Source organism: Condylura cristata, unplaced genomic scaffold (genome assembly GCF_000260355.1).
Source record: "Condylura cristata isolate star-nosed mole 26May11 unplaced genomic scaffold, ConCri1.0 scaffold00006, whole genome shotgun sequence".
Lineage (NCBI taxonomy): Eukaryota > Metazoa > Chordata > Mammalia > Eulipotyphla > Talpidae > Condylura > Condylura cristata.
The window spans coordinates 53168676-53194864 of NW_004567107.1; the positions used below are offsets into that span (position 1 = coordinate 53168676).

At 39.9% G+C, this 26189-nt stretch overlaps 1 protein-coding gene across 2 annotated transcripts in view; it reads left to right on the plus strand.

The window, feature by feature from the left end:
* ADAMTSL1 (ADAMTS-like 1) overlaps positions 1 to 26189 on the plus strand; it is a 340785-nt gene that overhangs the window by 223004 nt on the left and 91592 nt on the right. For both annotated transcript variants that reach the window (XM_004677681.2, XM_012721598.1), the window contains 3 exons: positions 4280 to 4490; positions 20006 to 20185; positions 25299 to 25452. In XM_004677681.2, the coding sequence (XP_004677738.1) occupies positions 4280 to 4490; positions 20006 to 20185; positions 25299 to 25452 (545 nt within the window). The remainder of the gene's footprint in view (positions 1 to 4279; positions 4491 to 20005; positions 20186 to 25298; positions 25453 to 26189) is intronic.

Below are 26189 nucleotides of genomic sequence, written 5' to 3' on the forward strand. Positions count from 1 at the left end.
GTAATGATAATGAACATCCCCTGTCTTGTCCCTAATCTTTATGCAATGCTTTCAGTTTTTCACTATTGAATAAGATGTTCATAGTGGGCTTTAAATAATTACTTATAATAGTTAAATAGTTTTATTTAATCTTCTTTTTGGATAGTTTTATAATAAATGGATATTGGGTCTTTTCAAATGCTTTTTTAGAGTCTGTTGAGAAAACCATGTAGATTTTTCCTTCCTTTGTGTTGATCTGGTAAGTGACATTGATTTGCACATATTGCAAATCAGTAGAATGAAGGTTACCTGCTCGTTGTGGATGATCATTGCGGATGACTCTCCTGACATGTTGCTAGATTGGGTTTGCTAGGATTTTTGTTGAGGAGTTTTGCATTTGTTTTCATAGATATGTTGGTCTATAATTTCTTTCTGTACTATCTTTGTTTGCTTTTGTGTTCAGGGTATTGTTGGCTTCAGAACATGTTGGGGAGTTTTCCTCTCTGATATTATTGAAGATAATTATTGAAGATCATCTTGAGTAGGATAAGTATTAGGTCTTCTTTATAGGTTTAGTCCTGAGCTTTAGTCCATAAGGTGGCTTTTTATTCCTCTTTAAATTTTGTACTTGCTATTATTCAAGCTATTTCCCCTTGGTACAATCTGGGAAACTCATATGAATCTAAGAATTTGTTTCTTCTAGGTTGTCCAATATGTTTATGGCAGACTGTTATGATCCTGTGTATTTCTACTGTATCTGTTGAATTTTTCTTCTTTCATTTCTGATTCTATTAATTTGGGTTCTCTCTCTTCTTCATAAGCATAGCTGATGTTTTCCTGATTTTATTTTTTCAGAAGTAACATTTTTAATGGAGATGAAAAGCTGAGTTAAAGACACCAGATAAAGTAAGGGAAGGAAGAGGCAGTCATGCTTTAATCCTCTTATGCCCAGGCCCTCCGGTCCTCATCAACTCTAAATTCATGCAGAATCCAAACCCCCAAATCCCAGGGAACACCTGCAAGTATCTCCCAAGCTTCCACCCACAGTCAATCTTGCCCCCAGGCTGTCTCCTTTCTTCAGAAGCAGCCAAAGGTCCAACATGCAGCCAAGCAGCTTGAAGAAGCCAGCCAGAACCAAGACTCATAATTATAGTCTTTATGTAGGAGAGTACAGGGTTATTACAGTATCTCTGACCCAGAGTCAGCAGTGCTTAGTACACAGATAGCTTCTGTTGACCTCCTTTCAGGGGGACACAGTGTTTCTCCAACCAGTGTTCACGTGTACCGCCTAGCTGCCCAAACACCTCTGCTGTAAGGCCCCCTGGTGGAATTTCTGCCAGAAATGGAGGCAGTAGTTGTATAGACTTTGTGTGTACTTCACAAGTCTAACCTCAGTGTGGCATGCATTGTGCAGGCAACCCCTTTGTGAGACATACATGAAATGGTCACTGGCATTGGGCATGGTTGTTGGCTTTTATTTTATACCCACAGCATTTCAATATTTCACTTAAAGGTGAAAAAAAATAAACCTTTTTTTTTTCTTTTTTTGGAAGAATAACAAACAGAAAAAGTGTATGCGCATGTATAACTTGGTCATTTTTCACAGAGTAGACCCAGATCTAGCACCAAACAAGGTAACCTTCCAGAAACCTTCCACCCCTCTTCTTGTTACTGTCCACCCAGTAACTAGAAGTAACTTAACAGTAATCACCATTTTGGACTTCTAACACCATAGATTCGTTTTGGCTTTTTAGCTTTATAAAAATGAAATTTTTATTTCATTTTTTTTGTTTGTTTGTGAGATTCAGCCATGCTTTTTGCATTAGTTTATTCATATTGTTTTGTGTAGTATTATTTAGCTATATCAGAATTCATCTGTTGGTGGATGTCCAGTCATTCCCACATTTGGTGATTACAAATTGTGTCACTTTGAATAGTTATTTGTGTTTTTTTATGGACATATGCAAATTTGGGGGAAAGGAGCATATATACTGGTATTAGTTGTCTATTGTTACATGATAAGTTCCCCCCAAACTTAGTAGCTTATACCAAAATAAAGAATTCTCAAAGTTTAATGAGTGAAGAATTTGGGAGCAACATGGAAAGGCAGGTCTGGCTCAAGATCCAGTTTGAGGGTTAGTCATCCAAAGGCTAGAGTGAGCCTGTAGATCTGCTTTTAAGGCAGCTAACTCATGTGACTGGCAAATTGGTGCTTACTGGCCGGGGGAGAGGAGCCTCAGTTGCTTCATGTGGAAGTTCCCTAAGATTACCTGTGTGTCCTCATAACATGGCATGTGGCTTTCCCTGAAATGAGTGGTCAAAGAGAGAGCGAGTCAAGGTGAAGCTACATCCTTTGTATTCTTAGCTTTGTCAGTCATGTAGCCTCACTGCTCCCTCAAGGGAGCCACTAAACAACCCATCATCCATATTTCATCTTCAGAAAGGAGGAAAGGCAAAGAATGTGTGAACATAGTTTATAATCAATAAACGTCACAGCATTTTAAAGCTTGAAAGTAATCCATGCTACAGCTCTAAGAACAATACATCTGTAGAAACAGGCACCAGCATCTAAGTACATTTAACCTAGATTCTTCTATTTACTTAAAATTTTATGTTCGTAGAAAAGTTTTCAAGGTATTTCTTGGAGATAGCATGAAATAATAGAAAGCACAATGTTTTTAGAATCGGACACCTCAAATTTGAATCCTGAATTTGCTAATCACATAATTCACTGCTCACTAATTATTAGTAGTGAGTTATGCCTATTTGGGCAAGTATTCCTCTTAGAGTCTCACATTTTATCAATTCCCACTTTACAGTGGGGAAAAGCAGAAGTGCTTGTTTCATGTTGTCGTGGAAGGTGTAATTAAATGGCATAACATGATGGGAGGCTCCTTCTGTTCATTGATCAAGAGGTTAGTTATCTATTAACCATGTCAGTTCTCTAGAAGGTGCTGTGATGACCCCGGTGAGTGCTACAAAACTGACTCAGACAGAGCTTCCTGTCAAGAAGCATAGCCTCTAATAGGGTCATTGACAGATAGGATAACTGTAATATTTGAGAAAATGATTAGTGTCTGGGCCAGATATGGACACAATTCTCTAAATAAGAATCAAGTTTGGATATACAGAAATGGGAGAAATTTTGAGGGTCCAAGAAAGGACAAATTCCAAATCAGGAGTAACAACTCAAATAAAGACAAAGCTAGGGGACATGAAATGAGAGTAACAGAGCAATTATTACAAATAAGATTTAAACATAAGTCAGATGAGAGGAGGTATAGAGGTTGAAATGGTAATTGTGTATCAGAGTAACAGGAAAAGACAGAGAGTACACAGTTTAATAATCTGATAAAAAAAAAAAGCGTTAAAACCAAAGATTATCTTAACCAATTTTTAGAGTTGACTATGAGAGCTGGGCAGGCCCAGCTACTGATGCATCTACTTGCTGTGCTTTTCTTGGCTAACTCCCGTTTGTAGGATCTTTGAGCCTCACATTGTAAACAGAACTTTCTCAAACTGATCATTAATGAACACTTCTGACTCAGCCCAAGCAAATGAGCTTTGTCCTTATTATTCCCATTTTGGAGGCTACAGCAGCGGGGAAAGAGAGTGGGAGTGTTTTATATAGGCCCTTTGCTCATTGTAAATGGACTTCTCAAGACTTGGCCATTTGGGATGGCCAATTCATGTATTCTGTATGACCTCTATTGCCAGATAATGAGCCATTCTTTCTCTTTATTTCCCCCCAAGAAAACTAATCTACTTAGGAACCTTCACATCTGTGACATTCTCCAGTCACAGGCAGCGATGATATTTATACATAAGACAGAGACATTTCGATGCTATGATGGAAGTTTGAAGGAAGTTGGAGTCAATGACCTTACACTTTGAAGCCAAAGAAAAATAAGCACAAATATTTCAGTCTTGCTAAAGTAGAGCAGATAGATTAACAGAAAGACTTCTTCTTGTCTCACTATTCAATATCTGGCACCCTAAGCTTTTATGTACTCAATCTATGTCTTCTGTTGCACTCCTCCCACACACATACATAATTCATTCTTGGTGCTTTTCTCGATACATAGGAGATGTATTACATTATTAGCTTTTATTCTAAATGAATTCTAGAGCATGAAAGGAAAAGATGGGTTATGCTTTTGGGATAAAATTCAGAGACAGCCTTTTGTTGAAACTTCTCACGTTCCCCAGTAGATGTTCATTCCACATTGACACTGCACATGACAGGAAATGTTCTATGCACAGATGCTCAGGGTTCTCTTCTTCTCTGATTTCTCCCCAGGTGGGAAATAGGCAAGTGGAGTCCATGCAGTCTCACCTGTGGGGTTGGCTTGCAGACCAGAGATGTCTTCTGCTCCCACCTACTCTCCAGGGAAATGAATGAAACCGTAATCCTGGCTGATGAGCTGTGTCGCCAGCCCAAGCCCAGTACAGTGCAAGCTTGTAACCGCTTCAACTGCCCCCCAGCCTGGTACCCTGCACAGTGGCAGCCGGTGAGTTCTGATCATGCACAATATTGGAATAACTCAGGATGGGGGTGAGCTCTCAAAGGCATGTTGTCCCATTAAAGGACTATCCAGGTCTGTTCATTTCTCCCATCTTAGTACAACTCCAACCTTATTCCAAAGTAGACATTTTCGTTTTAAATTCTTTATTCTTCCCACTGTACCTACCCATGGTGCTCCAGAAGCAACTCATATAATCCATTTGTTACCTGAACATATTCATGAAAAAGTTTTCAGCAAGCTCAGGGAAAGAAAATTCAAAAAAAGAACAATGTATTGGGTTTTCCAAAAAGCTAAATCAGTGGTGGATTTTTGTCCTTTCTAGTTTTCTTTTGCTGTTTAAAAATGTAAGAGATAAAAGTACTAGGCAGTGTTTTTCTTTCTTTTTTTTTTTTAAGATTTATTTATTTATGCATACAGAACTGGGGTACAGGCCAGAGGTGCAGGGGTGGTGAGAGGCCTCACCAGAGACAGGGGAGCAGAACAAGCAGATTGACAAAGTACACTGCTGAGGGTAGCAGTGGGCGGGCCAGGAGAAGACTGCTGCACCATGTGGGTCACCTCCGGGGCCAGGGATTGAACTCATGCTGAAGTGGCTTTAGCCTGTTAGTGCCGTGCTTTAACCTGCTGTGCCATCAAGGAGGGCCTCTTTCTTTTTTAATAAAACCTAATTTTGCAGCAAAGAAAAGGGTAAGAAATCCTGAGTCAATTCTAGAATTTTAAAATTTCTCGGTCATAGGAATTTTCAAAGTAGAAACTATTGCTTTCAAGCTGATGAACCAAATGCAGCTTGCAGCTGGATGTTGTAAACAATGTTTTATTGAAACATAGTCACATCCTTTCCTTTATGTGTTATCTACCACTTTGGCACAACCAGAGCAGAACCTGTGACAGAGACCTTCAGGGCCATGAAACAGATAATATCTACTCTGTCTTTTTATAAAATGTACTGACCCCTCACTAAAGCAGGCACTATAGTAATAAAGTCACAATTATCTTATCATAATACCTGAAATAAGTAATATCTGCTGATTAAACTAGTTAAGTAGAATTTCACATGCTTTTAAATAACACAGGATTTTAAATTATATAGGTAGAATCGTATTTTGCAGTTTCCTCCCCATCAAAATATCGGAGATAGTAACAACAAAGGTGGCAAAAATATGCTAAAAAGAAAGGTGAAGGGGGCGGTACAGGCACATTCATTGAAACAGCCTTTCACTCTCGAAGTATCACAAATAGAATGCTCGCCTCTGTGGGTATCCAACTGAGGAGGGGAGCAGAGCCTCTCGCAGCCCCTCACTTTTCATATGAGCCACTTCTCCCCCATGGAGGTTCATAGCCCATTGCCAGGGTCTGCCTTCCCCATGCTACTCCTGGGGTTGTGATTTAGTAAATTGCTCAAATAATCAAATCGTCATCAGTGAGCAGAACACTTAACTATAAAGCCTCTAGAAAAAGATATTTTTTATATTTTCTTTTAGTGCTGACATGTATTATTGGTAAAGGTCATAATTCCATGCTGCTGTATGATAGCTTGTGGAAATCAAAAGTTTATTCTGTATTTTGAACACCTATGTAACCAGAGTTTTCTTAAGACATATGTCATTACTCATTTAACCAAAAATAATACAATGATTCAGGAAATGTGAGTTTTATGAGCTTCATTTTGGGTTTGAGAAAACTGAGGCTCACACAGCTAGCAAGTTTAGGATTGGCCATTAGCTTCATTTTACAGTGGTCCTTTCCACTGTACCCCATTGTTGAAGGTAGTTATTTCTTGATGGGTCCTTGAGATTATATGCCTTACCCTGGGGAAGTTATGTCCAGAACCCAGATATTCTGACTTTAATATATGTATCCTATTCACTTTAACTGGATGATTTTAACTGCACCACTAGTGTATGCTAACTCTTAAGGAAAGACCACATATCAGCCCAAGTCAGTCTCCAACTGCTTGAGGCATTAAATCCCTATATTATTAACTGTCGCTGCAGATTCAGAATAAAATGTTTCTTGAGCAACAAAATCATTGAAAATATAACCTATACCACTCCACAAGTCCTGAAATTTCTGACTTTATACTCTATTAATGTTTGTTTTATGAATAAACTTCCTAATACTGACTTAGCAGTGACATTCAGTGACACATCAGCCACTGCTGAATAGTAGCAGTGAGCCCTGCTGTTCATGTTTAAGCACATCCATACACATACCTGTCTTTTTTTATTGCCACCACCTATACACACCATGACCCTGTTTGCAATCGTAGTTTTCCAAAGGGTCAGTGTATTCTTCTCTTTTCCCTTCTACCGTGGACTTGTTAAAACATTTGAATAAACTCTCTCTTTCACTCCATTAGGGAGAAATCTTTGAGGGATGAGTCAACTTTAAGTCCAATACTTTAAAGTTCATGCCAACAAGCCACTGACTATACCTTACTAGGACCTTTAGAAAGTGTCTTATTTTATACCTAATACATAATAGCTGTGAGAAATAATCAAATGGAGCAAGAAGTAAAGCACATAGAAAGTGAACGCCATTGCCAGTGACTCTATCCTCCACTGAAAACCGCCTGAAGCATGTGGGGCCTAGAGTCTATTTAAAGAGAACTTGGTCACATTTATGAAGTTCTCTAAACCCTGAGGAAACAGTAGATTATCCTTATATGATTTCCTAGAATCCTACATCTTTGCCTACACGGCTTCGCTGGGCAAAACCAGTTACTACTGACCACTTGTTTAAGCAAGGCCTGGCTTCTGCTGTGAGGAAGAATCCAAGAGGAGCTTAGCTGTCCCTGAGATAATTGGCTGCTTTTAGGGACTGCTTAGTGAAGATCCCAGCTGCTGAGGGCTCATTTGCCTGCTTAGCTTCCAGCTCCTTGGCAACCTACTATGCTCTCACTTGGTCTTTTCCCTCGAGCTGCTTCCATCAGCCAAAGGAGAGTGCTGAGGCCTCTACTCTTCCAAGGCCCAGTCCTTTTTCATAGGAAAGAAAAGGAAATGCGGGTCAGAGGCTTCCTTGGAAGGAAGACATACAGCCTGCTGGACATTGGGTTGCCTCTGTCCCCCACCATTTGAATGGAGCTACCACTTGCCTCATACTTTTTTTTCCCTCCTGGAAGTAAAAAAGTAACATGTCACATGAAATGTTTTTTCCCTATTTAGGAATGCAACCTCCTTTTTCTTGTGTAGAGAGTTTTTGCATAACAGATGGAAAATTGCCAATAATATACTTTCTCCAGGTCTGGAGGGGACCAGCATGGAGTCTAGGTATTTATGAGAAAATTTTATTTTGTAAAGAAGTAAGCAGTAATAAAGTAGAAAATTAATTCTCACTTTGGCTTCTAGGGGCTTCTTCAGTTCTATCTCTTACTCAAGGCTGGACCCCCTGGTTTTTACTCAGATCTTATATGAAGGACTTCTTTTATCAGTTTAGCTTTAAAAAAATCTTTACAGAGTTAATGCATTACTGAATTCTCTCTACTCAGTATACACTCAGAATCATCGGCATCATTATCTCTGGTATTGCCTATAGGAAGTCATTTCATGCTGGAGCTTTAGTCCTGTGATTGAGAGCTGATGTTATATGTGCCACTAGTAAGTCTAACACCTGGCTCGTGTCAGTCTTCAGGACTTTATGTTTTGCAGCAAGTCTCATTGCCCTAGTTAGGACTTCATTTGACTTCATTTGTCTGCCCTGGCCATCTCCAGTCACAGATTGCCCATCCCAGCTTGCCCATCCTATCTGCCCACACTTCTCCCAGCCCATGTGCAGTTCCCTCACTCTTTGCCTGACAGAGCTGGGCAGGAGCCCTATCTCTTTTGCTGGGTCTCTGCTGTCCTTGTACCCTGAAGCAGAATAGCGTTCATGGTCAGCACTGCTCACCTAACAGTCACACCTCGTGACTTGAGTAGGGCCCTTCTCCTCACCTGAGTTAGACCATCAAGTCAGTGAGGGCAGAGGAAGACCACATGATCCTGGTATGTGACAGAGATGTGTGTGACAGAAACAGTGCTGAAGTCTGTCTGCTGCTGCTCTAGATGGCCACTCTGATGTCATTTATTGAACATTTACTACGTTTACTTCTCTATTAAATAAAAGCAGCACTCTAAGAGCCACGCACAGTTCTGGGCACTTTATGTATTGAACTCATTGAATTCTTACTATCCTTTGTGATAGTTACCACTTTGACTCCCACTGTACAGATGAGGAAGCTGCAGATTGTGAGGTCAACATGAATTCAGACTGAGGCTGAACTTATGTTCCACTGCTCCTGCATTTTCTCTTTTTACCCCCACAGCAAACCTGTGAAGGAGCCAGACTCATAGAGACTCTGCTGGCCCCAAATCACACAGTCAGTAAATGGAAGATAGGCCCCGTGTGCTTCAGAACCCATTCTCTTTTCCTTCTCCTCATGCAGCTTTCCCAAAGCTGTTTTACCATTTGCTCTAAAGTATTAAATTGTGAGGAAATTTGATACCAGTCTTAAAATCGGCAGTTTACATAACACTCAGCATTTGTTGCCTTATCCAATGCAGGACCATTAATCTGTGTGTGTTTCCTATTGCTGCTATAAGAAATTACCACACATGTAGAGGCTTAAAACAGCATGAATTTACTTGTTGTAGCTCTGGAGGTCAGAAGTCTGAAATCAGTTTCACTTAGCTAACATCAAGGTGTCTGCAGACTGCAATCCTTCGGGAGCCTCTAGGGGAGAATCTATTACTTTGCCTCTGCCAGCTTCTAGGCGCCACCTGCTTCCTTGGCTCACGGCCCCTTCCCCCACCTTCCACATGCTTCATTCCAACTCCTGATTCTGTCGGTGCATCCTCTCTCTCTGACTTGATCCTCAGGTCACACTCTTATAAAGACCATTGTGATTACATTAAACCCAGCTGGATAATCCCAGTAAGCCCTCCATCTCAAAGCACTTAATTTAATCACATCTGCAAAGTTCCCCTGACCGTGTAAGTTTCCAGGGATTAGGATGTAGATATCCTTAGGGTCATTATTCAGCCATTATAACCTACATTATGTGGGCTAAGCTTGAGTTTCTTCTGTTCGCACAAGGTCCTCAAGATTCAAAATCTGCCTTTTACTAACTCTCATCACTCTGAGTAGAATATGCATCCATTGTCTTTCTTATTTTTATTCTAAAAAGTAAATGTAAAAGAGGAAGGCAATAGAGGAGTTAAACTGAAATGGAGTCTACTCTGAGGCATAATTTATATTTCTCTATACTGCATCATATTTTATGATTGGAGTTCTATACCACTGACTACACACACACAGCATACATATGTTTGACACAATCCCCAGAGACTCTGATCTTCCCCCTTGCTTCAAACAATGAATCGGAGTCACAATTCACAATGCCTGTGGATCAGCTGTGTAGAAGGTATGAGAGAGACAAGAACTCACTGGAAATGTTCAGAAAAAGAGAATTTTAATGATAACTATAAATACTTGGAAATTAAAATTTTTCATATTCTAGATTTAAGCACACATTAAAGTATGACTGTGGTCTGGATTAGAGGGCTGAATCCTGGCAGAAAGACTCATTTGGTCATCAGTTTCATTGTGTTCCGGCAAATAAAATATAAATCCTCATAAGTTAGAGTCCATGTTTACTTAAAATATTTTATCCCAGGGAGGAAAATAATTTATTAAGATGTTTATGTCATTTTTTTTAGTAGTGTATTTCATACATAAGTAGCTGCTGGATCCTACCTTTAGAAGCAGCAATACATGTAAGTCAAACAGATCAGAAATGAAGTTTACACATGTAGCAGTTTTGTTTATAGTTATTGGGAGAAAGTTCTTTAGAAAATCACTGTGAATTTTAGTGCTTTGCTTCACATAGTAACAGGAACATGAAGCCTAGAAAATACACCCTTTGTGTATACTTCCAGAGTTAAAAGTTTGATACTAGATGAACAAGAGAACACTAACCCACAAAATAGTTGGGGTAGAAATTATGTTCTCTTTAATAATCTTGTTCAGTAAGTGAGATTCTAGTCCTCATTTTCTTTGTCTCTGACTGCCTTTTGGACCCCTCCCTCAAATTCAAAGGTAAAAACAAAATGAGGAGTGTACCTGTTGGCCACCTTCCTCAGCAGACCCAGCCTTTGTCCTTTGAACTTGTGGTGTGGTGACACCCCACCTAGCCTCTTCTCCACCTATCATCTGGAACCATCTCAGCTACATCTGTCTTTCACACTGTCAGTACCCACATCCTCACTGATTCCACCTCCTCTGTACCCCCAAACCCCACCACTCTCATCCTTTCTATTAGTTTGGAACTGATAATTCTTTATTACAGACCTTCTGTCTCAGCTAAGTCTTAATATGTGCAGAGAATGTCCAAGTAGGGCTAAGTCATGCTTGCCCAACAAACCCATTCTCCCTGGTAGACCGACTAATCTCCCACAAAGCAATATTCTGTGGAACCCACTGGCCTTGGCCATTGTTGTCTGAGTCATTCTCCACAAATTGGATTATGCTACCCCCTACTTACTTACAAACCCTTTGTCGTATTTTACAGTCTGAAAATTATGTATTAATAATGTCTACTCCTCATCTGATGTCTCAGCATTTCCCAGCTACCCTTCACTCTGAATCCTATGCTCCTCCTTCCTGGGGCTTCTCAGAGCTGTTCAGACTTATCGTATTCCTTCAGGCCCGGGTCCATGCACACAGAGCCTGACTCTGCCAGCATTCCTATCCCCTGGCCAAGCCCACATATGTCAACCCCTCCAGGGGTCCTTCCCTACCATAAGACTTACTCACTTTCCATTTTGTTCTCTTCTTTATTAAACTGATGATATTTTTATTCTTTTTTACCTACCATTATCCCTTTTACCTCTGTTCCTTCCTCCACTTTAACCTTAGAATCTTCAGTGTTTATTAATGTTCACTGTTTATATTATTTTAATTTATCTAATTGTTTGCTCTATAAATGTCCAGTATTTTTATTATTATGACTTGCTTACTGTACATAATTCTCTCAAACTCCTCCTTCATTTTGCTGAAAATGGTTGCATTTCATCTTCCCTTGTGGGTGAAGACTATTTCAAAGGGCAGCTTTTTTTATGTGGCCTTTTCTTTTTTAAAAATGTTTTTAATATATTCATTCCATCATCCTTTATTTTTGTACAATGTGTGATTTCCCCATGAAATTACCAACAGTTCATCCATGCACTATCACCATAGTCCCATGGGCTCTTCCCCCTCCATAGTTCTTCTCCCTCCTCCTCCCCTACAGGATGTTTCTGACCTATAGTTGCCTCATGACTTTGATTTTTACTTTATTATAGTTACTTTTTTTCTTATTCCTTTTTTGGCTTCTCTACATTCCTCTTATAAATGAGAACAGGTTGATATTTTTCTTTTTCTTTCTTTTTTCACCAAGCATAATCCCTTTGAACTCCACCCATGTTGCTCTGAAGGGAATTGGTTTTATCCTTTTTGGTTGCTAAGTAATATTCCATTGTGTCACTATACCACACCTTCATGGTGCAATCATCTATTTTTGGGCATCTGGGTTGTTTCCATTGCTTAACTATTGTAAATTGTGCTGCAATAAACATAGAGTTGCAGCTATCCATGTTTTTTATGTCCTTTGGGTACATTCCTAGGAGTGGAATTGCTGAACCATATGGAAGCTCCATTTTTAGTAGTTTGAGGAACCTCCACACAGTTCTCCATAGTGGTTGGACCAGTTTGCATATCCATCAGCAGTATAGGAGAGCTCCTTTTCCTCCACATCCTCACCAACATTTGTTGCTGCTAGTTTATTTTAATTTGTGTCATTCTCACTAGTGGAAGGTAGTATCTCATTGTGGTTTTTATTGTATTTCCCTGATTACAAGTGATGTTGGACATTTTTTCATATGCCTTTTGGCCATTTGCATTTTTTCTTTGGAAGAATGTCTTTTTGGTGCTTCTGCCCAATTTTTGACTGGGTTTACTTTGTTTTTGTTGAGCCTCATTATATGTTTGACACCAGTCCCTTGTCATTAGTATTGTGTTTAGGTGGCATTTTCTTGAGCTAATCATCTTTTGATGGCTATTTAGGCAGCTTTCCTGTTCTGGGCATTGCAAATAATGCTGCTGTGAACATTGTAGAACATACAGGATTTTGCATTGATTGTTTAATTTCTTTGAATAAACGCCCAAGTGGGATTCCTGGGTCATACAGTTGTTATATTTTTCAGTTTTTTGAGGTAAATTCAGATTGCTTTTGATAAAGACTATTCCAGTTTATATGCCTACCTAACAGGTTCAAATTGATCATACTTTATGTAATTTTTTCCAACTTACTAGATTGCAAAAATACCTGAGATATGTTGGCAATTTTTTTATAATAGTTTATTTTTACATTTTGTGCCTTTTTCCATCTCAGTTGTACTCCCCGTGGGCTTCCCATCACCAAGTCACCCATGTGCCATCACCATAGTCCAGTGCATTCCCCTCCCCCGACTGTTTTGTTGGCAGTTTTTATTCATATTAAATCTCTAAAAAATAGCACCTATAACTCAGCAAATCCTCAATGAATGTTTGATGAAAAGATGGAGTGGCTGAAGAAATGAATGAAATGAGTTAGAACCGAAAACAGAAAATATTATGTTAAAACTGGAAAGTTGACCTTAAAAATAGAATATATGTGTGTTTGCCTCAATAATATGGCTTGAGAAACCAAACAAATGAATTCAGTCTCAGTAAATTAAACTAGCATAATGAAATGGAACGTGTCAATAAAGGAAGAATTATGTGCTTATCATGGGAAAATCTCAAAAAATATAGGTCACTTGGATGATTGCATTTTTTGTTTAGAAACAACTTTTAAATATTTCCCCTATTGCATATTTCTTTTCTTATGAACAAATTCTTGACCTTGTATCATGAAGCATACATAGCAGCTAGAATAAGCGATATTAAGTGTTCTTCTTGGTTATTTATTCTGCTTTATGCTTGTATTAAAAATAATACCCATACCAGGAAAGCTACCTCTTCATACCACAATATTATTTTAAATGATGGTTCATAAAAGCAAAAATTTTTAATTTAGTTTTATTAAATTTCTCTTTAAAATTCCTTTTAAAATCTTCTCTCCTTTGCATTTTGCCTCTCACTCCAAAACTATGAGCCTCACCAGGTAACCTCAACATGCTCACGAAGACATCACAGACTTTGGAACCTCTATTAATTTCAAATGGCATCTCCCACATTGTAAATTTCCAAAATTACCTGTTCCTCAATATAAACAAACCATGGAAATTTTTTGAGCAAAGATGAAACAAGCAATGGAGTACAAAATCCTCGCTTTATTAACTCAGCTCAATGGTTGTCTCTCATATCTTGAGGCTCAGCGCACCCAGCTCAGTGCAGCCTGCATTGGCTGAAAGGACTGCTGACTGACTTAGAAGAGCTTCTGGCTAATGATAAAACAGCCTGATAAAAGGTAGATGTTCAGCCCATCATCTGGATATTTGTTTTACATCTTTTAAACATCTGGGTTTGGAGCTCTTTCGTTCATCCAATCATCAATTCCACAAACTTTTATGAAGTACATGCTCTCTTCCCAGATGCTACATAAGGCACCAGGGAATAGAAAGATGAATGCATTTCCTTTACTCTAAAGACGCCTAATCCTGTATGCATGTGAGGAGGAGGAGGGGGAAAGGACCCCTCTAGGAGGAGTACCCTGCCAGGACAAGGTGGGATGGGAGGTGACTCATTCACCTTGAGTCTAAGGGTTAGAGGAGGCTTAAGTGAAGAAGGCCTTTGGGCTCAGGCTTCAAGTGTATCTCAGAAGTTTCTAGATGGATGAAATGGAGGGCATTTCTCACAAAGTTAGCATTATGATCAAAGGCCTGATTGGAGACCGCATCTGTGGGTCCCGGGAAGGGCAAATCATAGCTACAGCACTGGCCCAAGGCTTGCTGGCAAGGAATGTGCTGGAAAACTCAGCACAGGTCAGACTGTGATGACCCACCAGTGTGTTTGGGAATCTGAACTTTATCTTTTGGGCACTGAGATTTTTCTAAAATCATGTGTAAATCAAGCTGCAAAATAACAAACTGATTTTTTTTTTTTGTTTTACTTTTCTTGCATCCATTTCTTCATTATATTATCCCAGACTTGTGCACAGTATTGTGTGTCAGCTGGGGTTCTGTATGTTCAATCAGATCCTATCTGAAAATTGATAGTCCAGTTATGCTGTGTTCAGTGAGTGGTGACACACAACAGCGCAGTTTTATGGCATCTGCACTCTTGAAATAAGACCCAGTTATTCTCATTATCTCCTGCCTCAATATGACAGAGAAAATTAACCACATATATTAAGACTAATAAACAGCTTGAAATTGAGAGCTACTTATTTAGCTTCTCATTTCCTTTTGGAGCATCAATTTGAATTGAATGGAAGCCCACAAGCCTCATAAGATATCTAGAAAAAAGAAATTTCAGCCCTCAGGGATGGGTAGTCCTACAAATATGATATTACTAATAAAATGCCTAAAATGTTAGTCACCAGGTAACAGAGCTTCAAAGTACATTCTTTATGCTGGACAAACTCTATAGGACTCATGGGGGAATTGGCAGAGAATTATAATCAAGGATTCAAAGAAAAGTGTGTTGTCATTTTGAGGATTCGAGGATAGTAATGTTATGAATCAACCATTATTTCTCTCAGAAAAATACATTGTACTTTACTACCATATACACATTTAGCTGCAGAGCATACAAAAATGTCACATACCTTTGGCATCAGTAACAAAATGTCACTGTACTCTTCAGTTCATATCCTGTCTACCTTTTTACTAAGGAAACCAAAAAATCCTTAATTTTAAAAGAAAAAAAATGGTACAATATAGAAGAAAGCAAGCAAGAGAGGGCACCCTCCAATCCCTGAAGTCTCTCACTGAGGATAAAGCAGTATCATATTTTGAATGCATTCCTCAAAACACTAATATGAGCAACAAGAGAAGCAAAACTTTAGACTTTAGACTTAATATAGTCTAATCAATTATCTGAAAGGATGAGAGCTGTTTGTAAACTAAAATGAGATTAATGGAATAGAAACTGCTTTGGTCACTGTAGGTAGGTTGGGGATAGCCTGTCCAAACAGGTAAGAAAGGAACTGAACCTGAATGATTAGAAAAACTGAAAGAAAAGAAAAGTGTTCCCAATAGTAGTGTAAGGGTAAAAAGTGTCATGGGAGAAAGAAACTTGAAATGTTGGAGGAACAAACAAAAAGCAAATAGGGTAGGAATATACAGAATAAGCATTACATGAAATGGAATTGCAGAGACATGTGAAAATTCTTCTGCTTGCTGTAGAACCTTCTCTTCTGTTGAGAATGTAGAACCTAGAACCATGTTTTGCCCATGTCGGTGTTTAATAAAGTTATGTTGAATGAAGATAGAAAACTTGGGTCAGATGATCTTAATAGTCCATCGGGGCAGGGAACAGAAAATTTTTGCAGAACAGAAATATAGGCAAGTTTAAATTTTATCCTAATCACAGGGAAACACATTCAAATGTTTTTAGCATGGGAATGGTCTGATCTGCTTTTACTTTGTTTTCAGTACCACTCTAGCCACTATGTGAGACTAGTTCACAGGGGAGTTGGACAATATGCTGAAGCTCCTAAATTGCTCCTTAAGTCTCTTCTCTCCCCTTTACCACATCTGTACCAGAAAACCAGCTGATGTAGGCTCTGTCTTCTGGCTTCTAGTTGTGTTCAACCAATAGGATTTTTAACAGACCTTGAGAAGGAGAGAGATGCTCTCTTTGAGTGTGCCATCTTTTCCCCTGTTAGGAGCTATGTGAGAAAGCTAGAAACTAGCATACTGGTGAAGAAGCTTTGCAGTAGTGTAGGCAAGAGATGATGGCATCCTAATTTATTGTTTATTGTGGAAGTAAAGCTTATTTACTTTGGCAATAAATCTGAATATTTGGTCATGGATTGGGTGTCAACAGAGAGGAAAGAGAAAGGAAAACCTCAAGACATTTCCTAAGCTTTGTTTTGGATGGCACCTTTAAATCAATGGGGAAACTGAAGAGGAAGCATTCTTAGAATGAGTTTAGAGGGGCAGAATAAAAAATTCTATTTTGGTCAAGATCCTATTTGCATCTAAATGGTCATTTCAAGTTGGCATAGGGGAGAAGTCAGCATTTAAGGTTTAAACTTTTGATTCCCCAACATAATTTTTTCTTTCAATAAATTACAATTTCAACAAAATTACATTGAGTTCATGGAAGAATTTTTATAATTCATAGAATGGAAAGAACTGTGGAGAATGCAGTCCTCAAATTTGGCAAATTCTTAGGAATCAGTAATCCACATGGTTAGTTGTCTAGTTATAAAAAAGTTCTCAAGAAAGTCTAAGCAATAAAATCTGATTATAGAATAACTGGTTAGAAGCAAGAATTTGAAAGAAATAAGAGAAAGCTGAATGTAAAAAAATCATGCAAAAGATTATAAAACCAAGTTTTTAACTTTAGTGAGCCCTTGTAATAAGAAGAGCTATTCTAAGTAAACAGAATTCTTCACCACTAATTTAAATTTCTCCCAACCACCAACGCCAATTCAATTCCACAAATATTTATTGAGGATTTACATTTGCAGAAGATACTGTGCTAGGCTATGTGCTTGCAATGCATTCAAGAAAAATATCCTTTAAGTTTTATTGAACTGCTAAACATGAACTAAAATAAAAGTTTCTCCTATAAATGAAAAAGCCAAGAAGTCACGAAAATGAGCTAAAGAATCCAGAGACCTGGGCCACTCATAGCTTGAATCATTAACTCTGGGGTCAGAGATTATTCTTTAATCAAGCTTATGTGGTACACAAGAGAAGCCCTTGGAAATAACTGTTTCAGTCTGATGAAAAAAACTGGCTGCAGAGGGGGCTGACCTATACCCCCAGTTGTGTGGCATAGCCAGAAGCTATGTTCAAACATAACCATTTAGCTTGGAAATCAACATGACCAGGAAAAGCATCTTCTACAGGGCTACCACAGTGTGGGTGAGCTATTTTAGAATGTTGATCCCCGTCCTGGATCATTGCCCAGCTTCTGAAGGTCAGGGAAGGTTATAGAGGCAAGACTGAGGATTGAAGGCTGTAAGCGCCACTCCTCTAAGGCAAAGAGAAGGTAAGGTGAGGTTCTTTTATGATAGGCATGGTGCTTACAAGGTCCCAGCTCTCAGCATGAAACAGCAGAGTGCCTTCCATTCTTTCTACAAGCAGAGTGGGAGTCCTGTGAGTGTGGAGAAGATAAGCTGGCCATTGGCTTGTTTTCCAGCCAGTCCACACTTCACCCAGAGGAGTTTAGTGAATGTTCTGCTGAATGCAGGTTAAGCAATTCTCGCCCCTCTGTGACCTGACTTGATTTACTTCATCTTTTTTACTCAGCTTCTTTAACTGTAAAGTGAAAATCAGACCTACCTTGTAGGTGGTATCATGAGCCTTTAATTTATTGGGTGTTTAGTGGGATCCAGCCATGAGAAAATGCATCTTTTCCCTATGGGACTCAGTAAAGTTTTTTTTGTTTGTTTTTTTAACTTACAGTTGTTCACTACTGGTTCAGATGGGCTGAAAGACTATGTATGATTAGAAGGCCTAAGTAGACAAAGTTATTTACTTTTCTAATTGCATTCTCCAGTGATCTCAAGCTACAACTTGAGCCTCAAGTTCACAACTGCAAATAAAGAGAACCTTAGCCAGGTGGGGTCCAAACAGCCACTGGTTTAACAGAGGCTTCTATGGCTTTCAGATTTTCCATTTACTTCATTCATTAGGGAATAGTGGAAGGGCATGTTTTGAAGAGAAGGTTCTCAACCCTAGATGAACAGGGGGAGTTAAAATATTTCTTTTTAATTTAGAAATTGTTGACTGGGACATACCTCTGAAGTTTTTGATTTAATGACACTAAGGTGGGGAGTAGGCTTCAGTATTTTTTAAAGTTACCAGGTGACCCATGTTTATAACTGCTTTGTTTACAATTGGAAAGACATGGAAACAGCCCAAATGCCAAAAAGCAGATGACTGGATTAAAAAGATGTGGTACATATATACACAACGGAATATTACTCAGCAACCAAAAAAAATAAACACATGCCTTTTGCAGCAACATGGATGGAGCTGGAAAAGATCATGCTGAGTGAAATAAGCCAGAAAGAAAAGGATAAACACCGGATAGTTTCACTCATAGCAGCAGTATGACAGACCAGGCGAGAAAATAATAATAATGATGAATAGCTATATGCCAGAGACATTTTATGGGAGTGGAGTAGGGAATGGGACCAAAAACAGTGGGGGAGGGAAAATGCACTGGACTTTGGTGATAGCACATGGGTGATTTGGTGTTGGGAAGAGCCACGGGGATTACAACTGAGATGGAAAAATGCACAAAATTATGTAAAAATAAGCTATTATTTAAAAATAAAAGCTACCAGGTGATTAAAGTGCATCCAGCATGAGGACCACTGAGTAAGAGAGGACAGCTGGGCCTCAGTGACATTCTGACTGTATCACGGACACTGTCTCACCATCCTAACCTTGTTGGGCACAAGTCCCCGTTGTGATTCTCAGGAGAAGGGGAGCAGGAATATGCGATGTTCTTTGTGGGTATTTCCCTGAAATTGTATACAACCCTTCCACAAGTGGCTCATTAGCCAGATCTTAATTACACAGCTTACTTATCTTTAAGGGAGCTTAATAAATACTGTCTGAATGCTGAATAGTCCTATGTCCAGCTAAAAATTAGGGCTACCTGTGCTATCGAAAGGGAAAGGACAGATACTTGGAATAAAAGCCAACACTTAGTGCCCTTCTAAGGGTGCCTCCCTCCACACCCCGCACCACAGCTGAAATATACCTATTAAGCTACCTGTGAACAGTGTGCTTGGGTCAAGTCCCAGTGAAGTGATACTTTCCCCTGCTCCATGTCCCTAAGAAGTCACAAGTCCTATCAGAGAAGTGTTCCAAAGGAGCTCTTCAGAAAACCAGGCCTCCAAATCTATTGTCCCTCTAACATGGTGAAGTGGGCGTTAAGTGATAGAGAAAGAGCCAGTGCTGCCTTCTCTGCAGATTAAATCCTCCAGATTTACACCAGTGTCAGGAGCACTCTCTTATTTCATTCTGGAAGAAGCACAGATTATTTTCACTGGATCGTAAATATGTTTAACACTCTATTATACAAACCTTTTAAACCAGTTGTCTTGGGTGGCTGCAAATCATAGCTCAGAAGCAACTTTCTAAGATTTAAAGGGCCTTGAAATACCTAGATGCTATCGTTACTCAAGATTAATAATGGAGGGTATACATCTTGCTACAAAATTCATTTCAAGGAGAGAAAGCAAAATCCTTTGAGTTGGTTCCTGGTTTTTCTTACCTCTTTTTTCACTCTTTATTCAGCCACGGCTAAAATAAGAGTGGACAGTCAAAGACATTACTCTTCCACATAGGATTGGTGTTCTGTTCCTTCCCCAGTGCTCCAGGACTTGTGGAGGGGGCATCCAGAAGCGTGAAGTTTTTTGCAAACAGCGCATGGCTGATGGCAGCTTCTTGGAGCTTCCTGAGACCTTCTGCTCAGCCCCAAAGTTGACCTCCCAGCAAGCCTGCAGGAAAGATGACTGTCCCAGCGAGTGGCTGCTGTCTGACTGGACAGAGGTATGTATGCCCCACAAAAAGAGATCATGAAAGAAGTATAAACAAAGGCACTCCGTGTGGGGTGGTGGTATGCACCTGAGGTGTGAATTGATAGATTCACCCGAAGTTATATACAGTATTGTAAATCAATGTTACCCCAAAAAAAATGTTTTAAGAAGGCACCTAAAAAATATATAGATGGGGGATAAGAACAGAACAGAATAATCCTCCTTACATTATGGACCAGTATTTTGTATGTAACCAGCTTTTAACTAAGCTGCTGGGACATGAGTTAAGCAGCCAGTCTTTAATCAGCAATCAGAAGCAAGGAACTGTACGTGGAGTCATAACTGCTACCCATGGAACAAAACCAGGCTTCGTTCATGCAGTTGGGGCCCCAGCTCCTTCTCAGAACACTGGGTTATTCTTCCTCTATCTCCATGCATTCCCCGCTCCTGATCTCCCTGCACCTCCTACTCCCAGATGTTTCTAGTCTGTACTCAGGAAGGGCACAGCCTCTTCAGTTCTTCTCTTCCAAGTACTGGACAATAAGCAGCATGATTTATTAGGAAACGAAGGCCAAGGAAATCTTGCCTTTTTACTGTCAGTTTCCTGGCTGCAAAACCACAACAACTTCCCAGCAAAAGAACTTGATTTCCCCTGTTGCCTGTGCATTTGGGGGGCTGCTGCAGCATCACTCACTATTGCTGACTTTACCTTTAACTAATCCCTTTGCCTACTAATCCTGTGGTAACATTAGCATAAATTAATCCATTTACACCCAGCATCAGCTTACTTGTTTTCAGCCCCCCCTCCTATTTTGAACTCCCTACAACTCCCTCGGCTTCACAGACCCATGTGTGTCCCATAAGGAAGTCCCCCCAAAATTGCTTCACATGCAGAGTTAGCCAAGAATACTAGGGCTTAAGTGTTCAAACCAGATTCAAACCCACCCCCACCTCTGTCGTACACAAGCATTTGAATTGGCCTCACTGACCCCATTATCTTCTTTGTACAATATTCAAGTCCCAGGTTGAAATACATCACAGGATTACTTCCTTCCACAGAAAAGAATTCTGCCTCTGAAAATTAAAAGACCGCCTTCTTCAACATAGGTTCTTAGAATTCTCAGGTAGTACCTGCTACAGACACTGCCGTTGAGCTAAGCTACATCACTATAGATTGGTCATTTTGGCAGTAAAATGGCTTTCTGATAGCATTTCACAGCGAGTGTGTCAGAACAAAAGGGTTTTGATTCATCTACTAAAAATAATTTTATTTCATCAGACTAAACGATTGAATGTGCATGAGTATGTGTGTATGTGCCTAGAGATGTGTCAGTTTTCCAGGGGAATGGTGACTTAGGATATGGTGGTCTAGATGAACAACCCTAACAAAAATAGCAGTGTAGGAGGGAACACTGAGGTATTGCCCAGGTAATTGGTTCTGGCTGAAGACCTGATGGGGGGAGGAGGAGGGAGTTGGAGAAGAGGGTTTGTAAAAGGTGTTGCCATCCTAAGCCTGGCAGGGCTAGTCTCTCCCATGGGTGGATGCTGAGGCTGGGGCTGGACTGTCATCATTGCCTTTCCATGTTCCTGGAGTTTGTGGGCTTTAAGCGTGTGGGACACAAGGAATTTAAAACCATTCTTCCCATCCACAGATAGGAAGAAGGGACCCTGGGGATTAAGCTCTAAGGAAAGGAGACTGCTGAACTGAGCCCTGGGGGTCCCATTAAGTAAAGCAAGTCTTTGGAACAATATCATGGTGTGTTCAGCATCAAAGACAGGCAAATTTAGGCTCTAATCTCTCTTCTACCATTGGGCTAATTACTTAACTTTTATATATCTTAGTTTGTTTACCTGAAAAAAAGAGATTATAATAGTGTCCGCTTTTATGATTATTGGGAGACATGAATTAAATGTATATGAAGGGTTTTATGCCCAGTAAATTGTAGTTCTGATTCTCTTCCATCCCTGCTTTTTGTCAGAAGAGGAATAAAAGAAAACATTTACCTTGATGGGTTAGACCCAGGGTCAAGGCCTAGACCTCCCATGGTCTTTGCCCATCCTCCTAGGAAGGAAGAAGTTAGATTTTGGAAACTAGGAGTAGTGAGCATATCCAAGGAATGCTATTAGGTTTTGAGCTATCTGGCTGATGAATGGAAATTCCGAACATTGAGGAGGGGCTGGGAATGGTGGAAAGTCATTCGCTGGGATCACTGGGGGATTCCCAAAGGTCCACATCGGCCCTGTCATCTCAGCCGCCCTTTCCTTTACTCTCTGGCTGAGTTGAGATGAACATTCCACAAACTACCCCCTTTCTCTAAAAGGAAGACCTGGATGATCTATGGGTGTTTTTTATCCTCAACTATCTGGGCTCAATCTCATGGTTACTGCAAAGAATCCCTGAGAGACAGAATTAAGCCAAAGTTTTAGACACTTCAAATAAAATTGCTTTCAGACTGCATACTGTGAGTAAAATCTCTCAAAAGGCCTTCTTTTCATTAAAGGAAACCCTCTATCTCCTGAAAGACTTGGCTATTAAATATTTTTAAATCATAATTTGGGGAAAGTTGCTACCCCCAAATTATAAGAATGAAATGATAGACTAGTGGATTTTAGTGCTAGAAGGAACTTAGAAGATCCAATGGCCTGGTTATTCTTTTCAAAATCAAAGCCACACAGCTTTTTTTTTTTTTTCTTTTTTTCCCCCTTTTCCCTAGTGAAATGCTACTATGAAGCCAAAAATCTAATGAGGTAAACTCAGCTGTTTTGTTTGAAGCCCAGGTAGGGGTTCCCAGATGGGTCTCCAAATCACCCAAGAGATCCTTGAATCGCTTTCCCAACAGCTAGAGACAAGGTTTGAAAATCCCTAGTCTCACTTGGTTTCCTTATTGTAGAGATGTTGGAAATTGAGCCTAGGAAAGAACTGGGCTTAACCAAAATCATAAACCCATCTCCTGACACACAGTCTATTTTTCTGCATGGCAGCACTAAAATTGCCCTCTTTTAAAATTTCCAGGCTCTTTACCTCCATCCCACCTGATTTGTGGATTTGGTTCTGTCATTTACAATAAAATAAAGGGTAGTTGGAATCTAAAATCCACCATTGTCAGGGAACCAAAGCAGTGGGTTTGCTTCCCATCCCCATGTTTTGCAGCTTAATCACCTTTCAGGGTGGCATGTCTCACAGCACTTTGCATAGAGTAGTTCATTTCCATGGGATGGCAAATAAAACTTGAAAATATGAGATAATTTTCCTTGGTTTTTACTGTCATTTTTCAAGTTAACATGGCACACAGCCATGACCCCAGTGCCAGCTTTTATCATCTGAAGCCTGAACTACTGTGGCAGCCTCTTCACTGACATACCTGCCTGCCATCTGTCTTCTCCTCCCGTCCCTCCCAGATACTGTTGCCAGATTAACCTTCTTAAAACACCTCTTTCATCATTTTACTCCTCCCTTCAATGGCTCCTGATTGCTTTATGGACCAATTCCAAAACTCCAGTCTGAAAATTAAGTCTCCAATGTCTTGCCCCAAACTACCTCCTTAAGCTCCTAACACTCTCGATTTAGTCTCTCTGTCCAGACAGGTTAGTTCTGCCCCCAGGCCTGCCTTGAACTTTTTTTGTTTGTTTTTTCAATGCAACAAGCTATTTTATTCTGTAAGTTTATCCCATCTGGAGACGTACACAAATGAGGAATTCAAACATTGAAAACCACAAACAAAAACTAAACACTAACAAACCTAGTTATATGAGAATGTCCTAATAAAGAAAATATTTTGGGTGTGAACCAACATTGCACTGAGCTCTTTCTGCCTCCCATGCTTATTCCGGGTTCTCTACACCCACCCAACCACTACCCATTTCCAGCACCTAATTTTCAATCATACCCATTTTCAATCACTAGCATACTATAAGCCTTCAGCAACTGTTAGCACCAATGCTCTATACCTCACTTTTCTTTTAGTTTTATATGTTTGGCCAAATTCTTTTATTCCTATTTCATTCCTTAAACAGCTTGATTGAGGTATAATTTACATACCATAAAATTGAATTTTGCATAATGTTTTCTAGTTTTATCCAAGTTGTAGCACATAAAAGAACTATGAGCTACATATTTATGGTGGCATAATATTCCCTTACACAGTTATACCACATGTGGTTTACCCATTCACCACTTGATGGACATTTGAATTGTTTCCATATTTTGCCTATTATAAACAATGCTGCTGTGAATATTTGCATACAAGTCTTGGTGTGGATATATGTTTTCATTTCTCTTGGGTAAAGACCTAGAGTGAACTTTCTGGGTCACATGGTAAATTTATGTTTAACTTTTTGAAAAACTACCAGACTTTTCCAAGGTGGCCTAGTTGTCCCATTTCATATTCCCACCACCAACACATGAAGACTCTAATCTTTCTGTTTTGTTAATTTTAATAACAACAACACCTGCTACTATCTCTTAATTATGGCCATTCTAGTGTATATGAAGCTGTATTTCGTTGTGGTTTTTCTTTCTAGTCCCTAATACACTATCTCATCTTCGTGCATTTGTACTTTACCCCTCATTTGATGACAGCACCTTGATTTTCAAAACCATCTCATACATCTTTTTTCCAATAGCATCTAGCACCCCGCCTCAAAGTAGATACATAACAGTTATACGCTGGTTGGCTTTAAACTACTATTTCTTTGTGATGGAGGAAGAAAGGCCCTAGCGTTAATTGTGATTTCAGTGTGTGACATTTCAAACATATTATCTCGTTTCATTCCCAAACTTGTAAAATAAGCATGAGAACAGACTCAGAGTTGAATTTGTCCACCACTGGAACAGTAATAATGTTCAAGCTAGCATTTGCACATAGTACTCCATAAAACACAGTAACTCTAAATCCCAGGCCATATAAGTGAACATAGGAACAATGTCTATGGAGAACCGTAGAGAACATCGACGATATGACCACGTCTTCCCAAAGTGTTTATAATTAATATTTCTCACTCTCTCAATAACTATTGCTTTTCCAAGCAACGTTTTTCATGCTTTGGTGACTTCGGGAGCCCCTACAAAAACCCATTAGCCCCACTTCCCTGTGTTTACCTGCATTGGGTCTTTCTTTTCCCATCAGTGTTCCACAAGCTGTGGGGAGGGCACCCAGACTCGAAGTGCTATTTGCCAGAAGGTGCTGAAAACCGGCGTCACGACGACTATCAATTCCTCCCTGTGCCCTCCTCTGCCGTTCTCATCATCCATCAGGCCTTGTATGCTGGCAACCTGTGCAAGTGAGTAGTTCTGTGGGGTTAGGGGGATGAGCCCACATCCAAGCAGCCATGGCCTTCAGTAGCCTACCCAAAACCCAAGGCCAGTGAGCTCAGCTGGAGATGGAGAAGGAAGCTTAATTACATGTGGCCAGGCAGAATTCTCTTCTCCACTGGAAAAACAGTTTGCTGGGGGTAGAGCAAAGATCACTTGTTGGCATACAGAGATCTGGAAGCTGGAGGCAGCAGAATACTAATGAAGTCTAATGTTATCCGCTCTGGGGTTTTAAACTGCTCTAAACAGATTTGTTCTGTTTAATATTAATCCCTAGAGTTGTAACACTTCTGGGCTTCCCTCCCCATGTGCACTAGGGCCCCGGTGCTGTGCTGGACCCAAAGGGTAAATACTGAAATGGAGAAGTTCCCTCCTTCGTTGTCCTGTGCCTCTTTTTATAATGCTGATTTTTTTTAAGTCCTTTTAATGAGAGGAACTGCCTTTCCCCTGGGTTCCTCCTCCATCTAGAACTCTGCATCTCAGCTTCTAGGGGTAAAAAGACCCAGCAGGGTGATAGCAGGGTGCCCCACTGCACCTCATTAGCTCGCTGTTTGATTGCCACAGGCAGCTTGATGGTCCACAGCTGGCACTGAGTTCCTCTCATAAAACCGAAGATGGCAAATGAAGGCCCTGGCCAAAATAAATTCTGCAGGGCTTTCTTTCCTCTCTTTTGTCCCTCTGTGTCTCTCCTCTTCTCTGTCTCCTT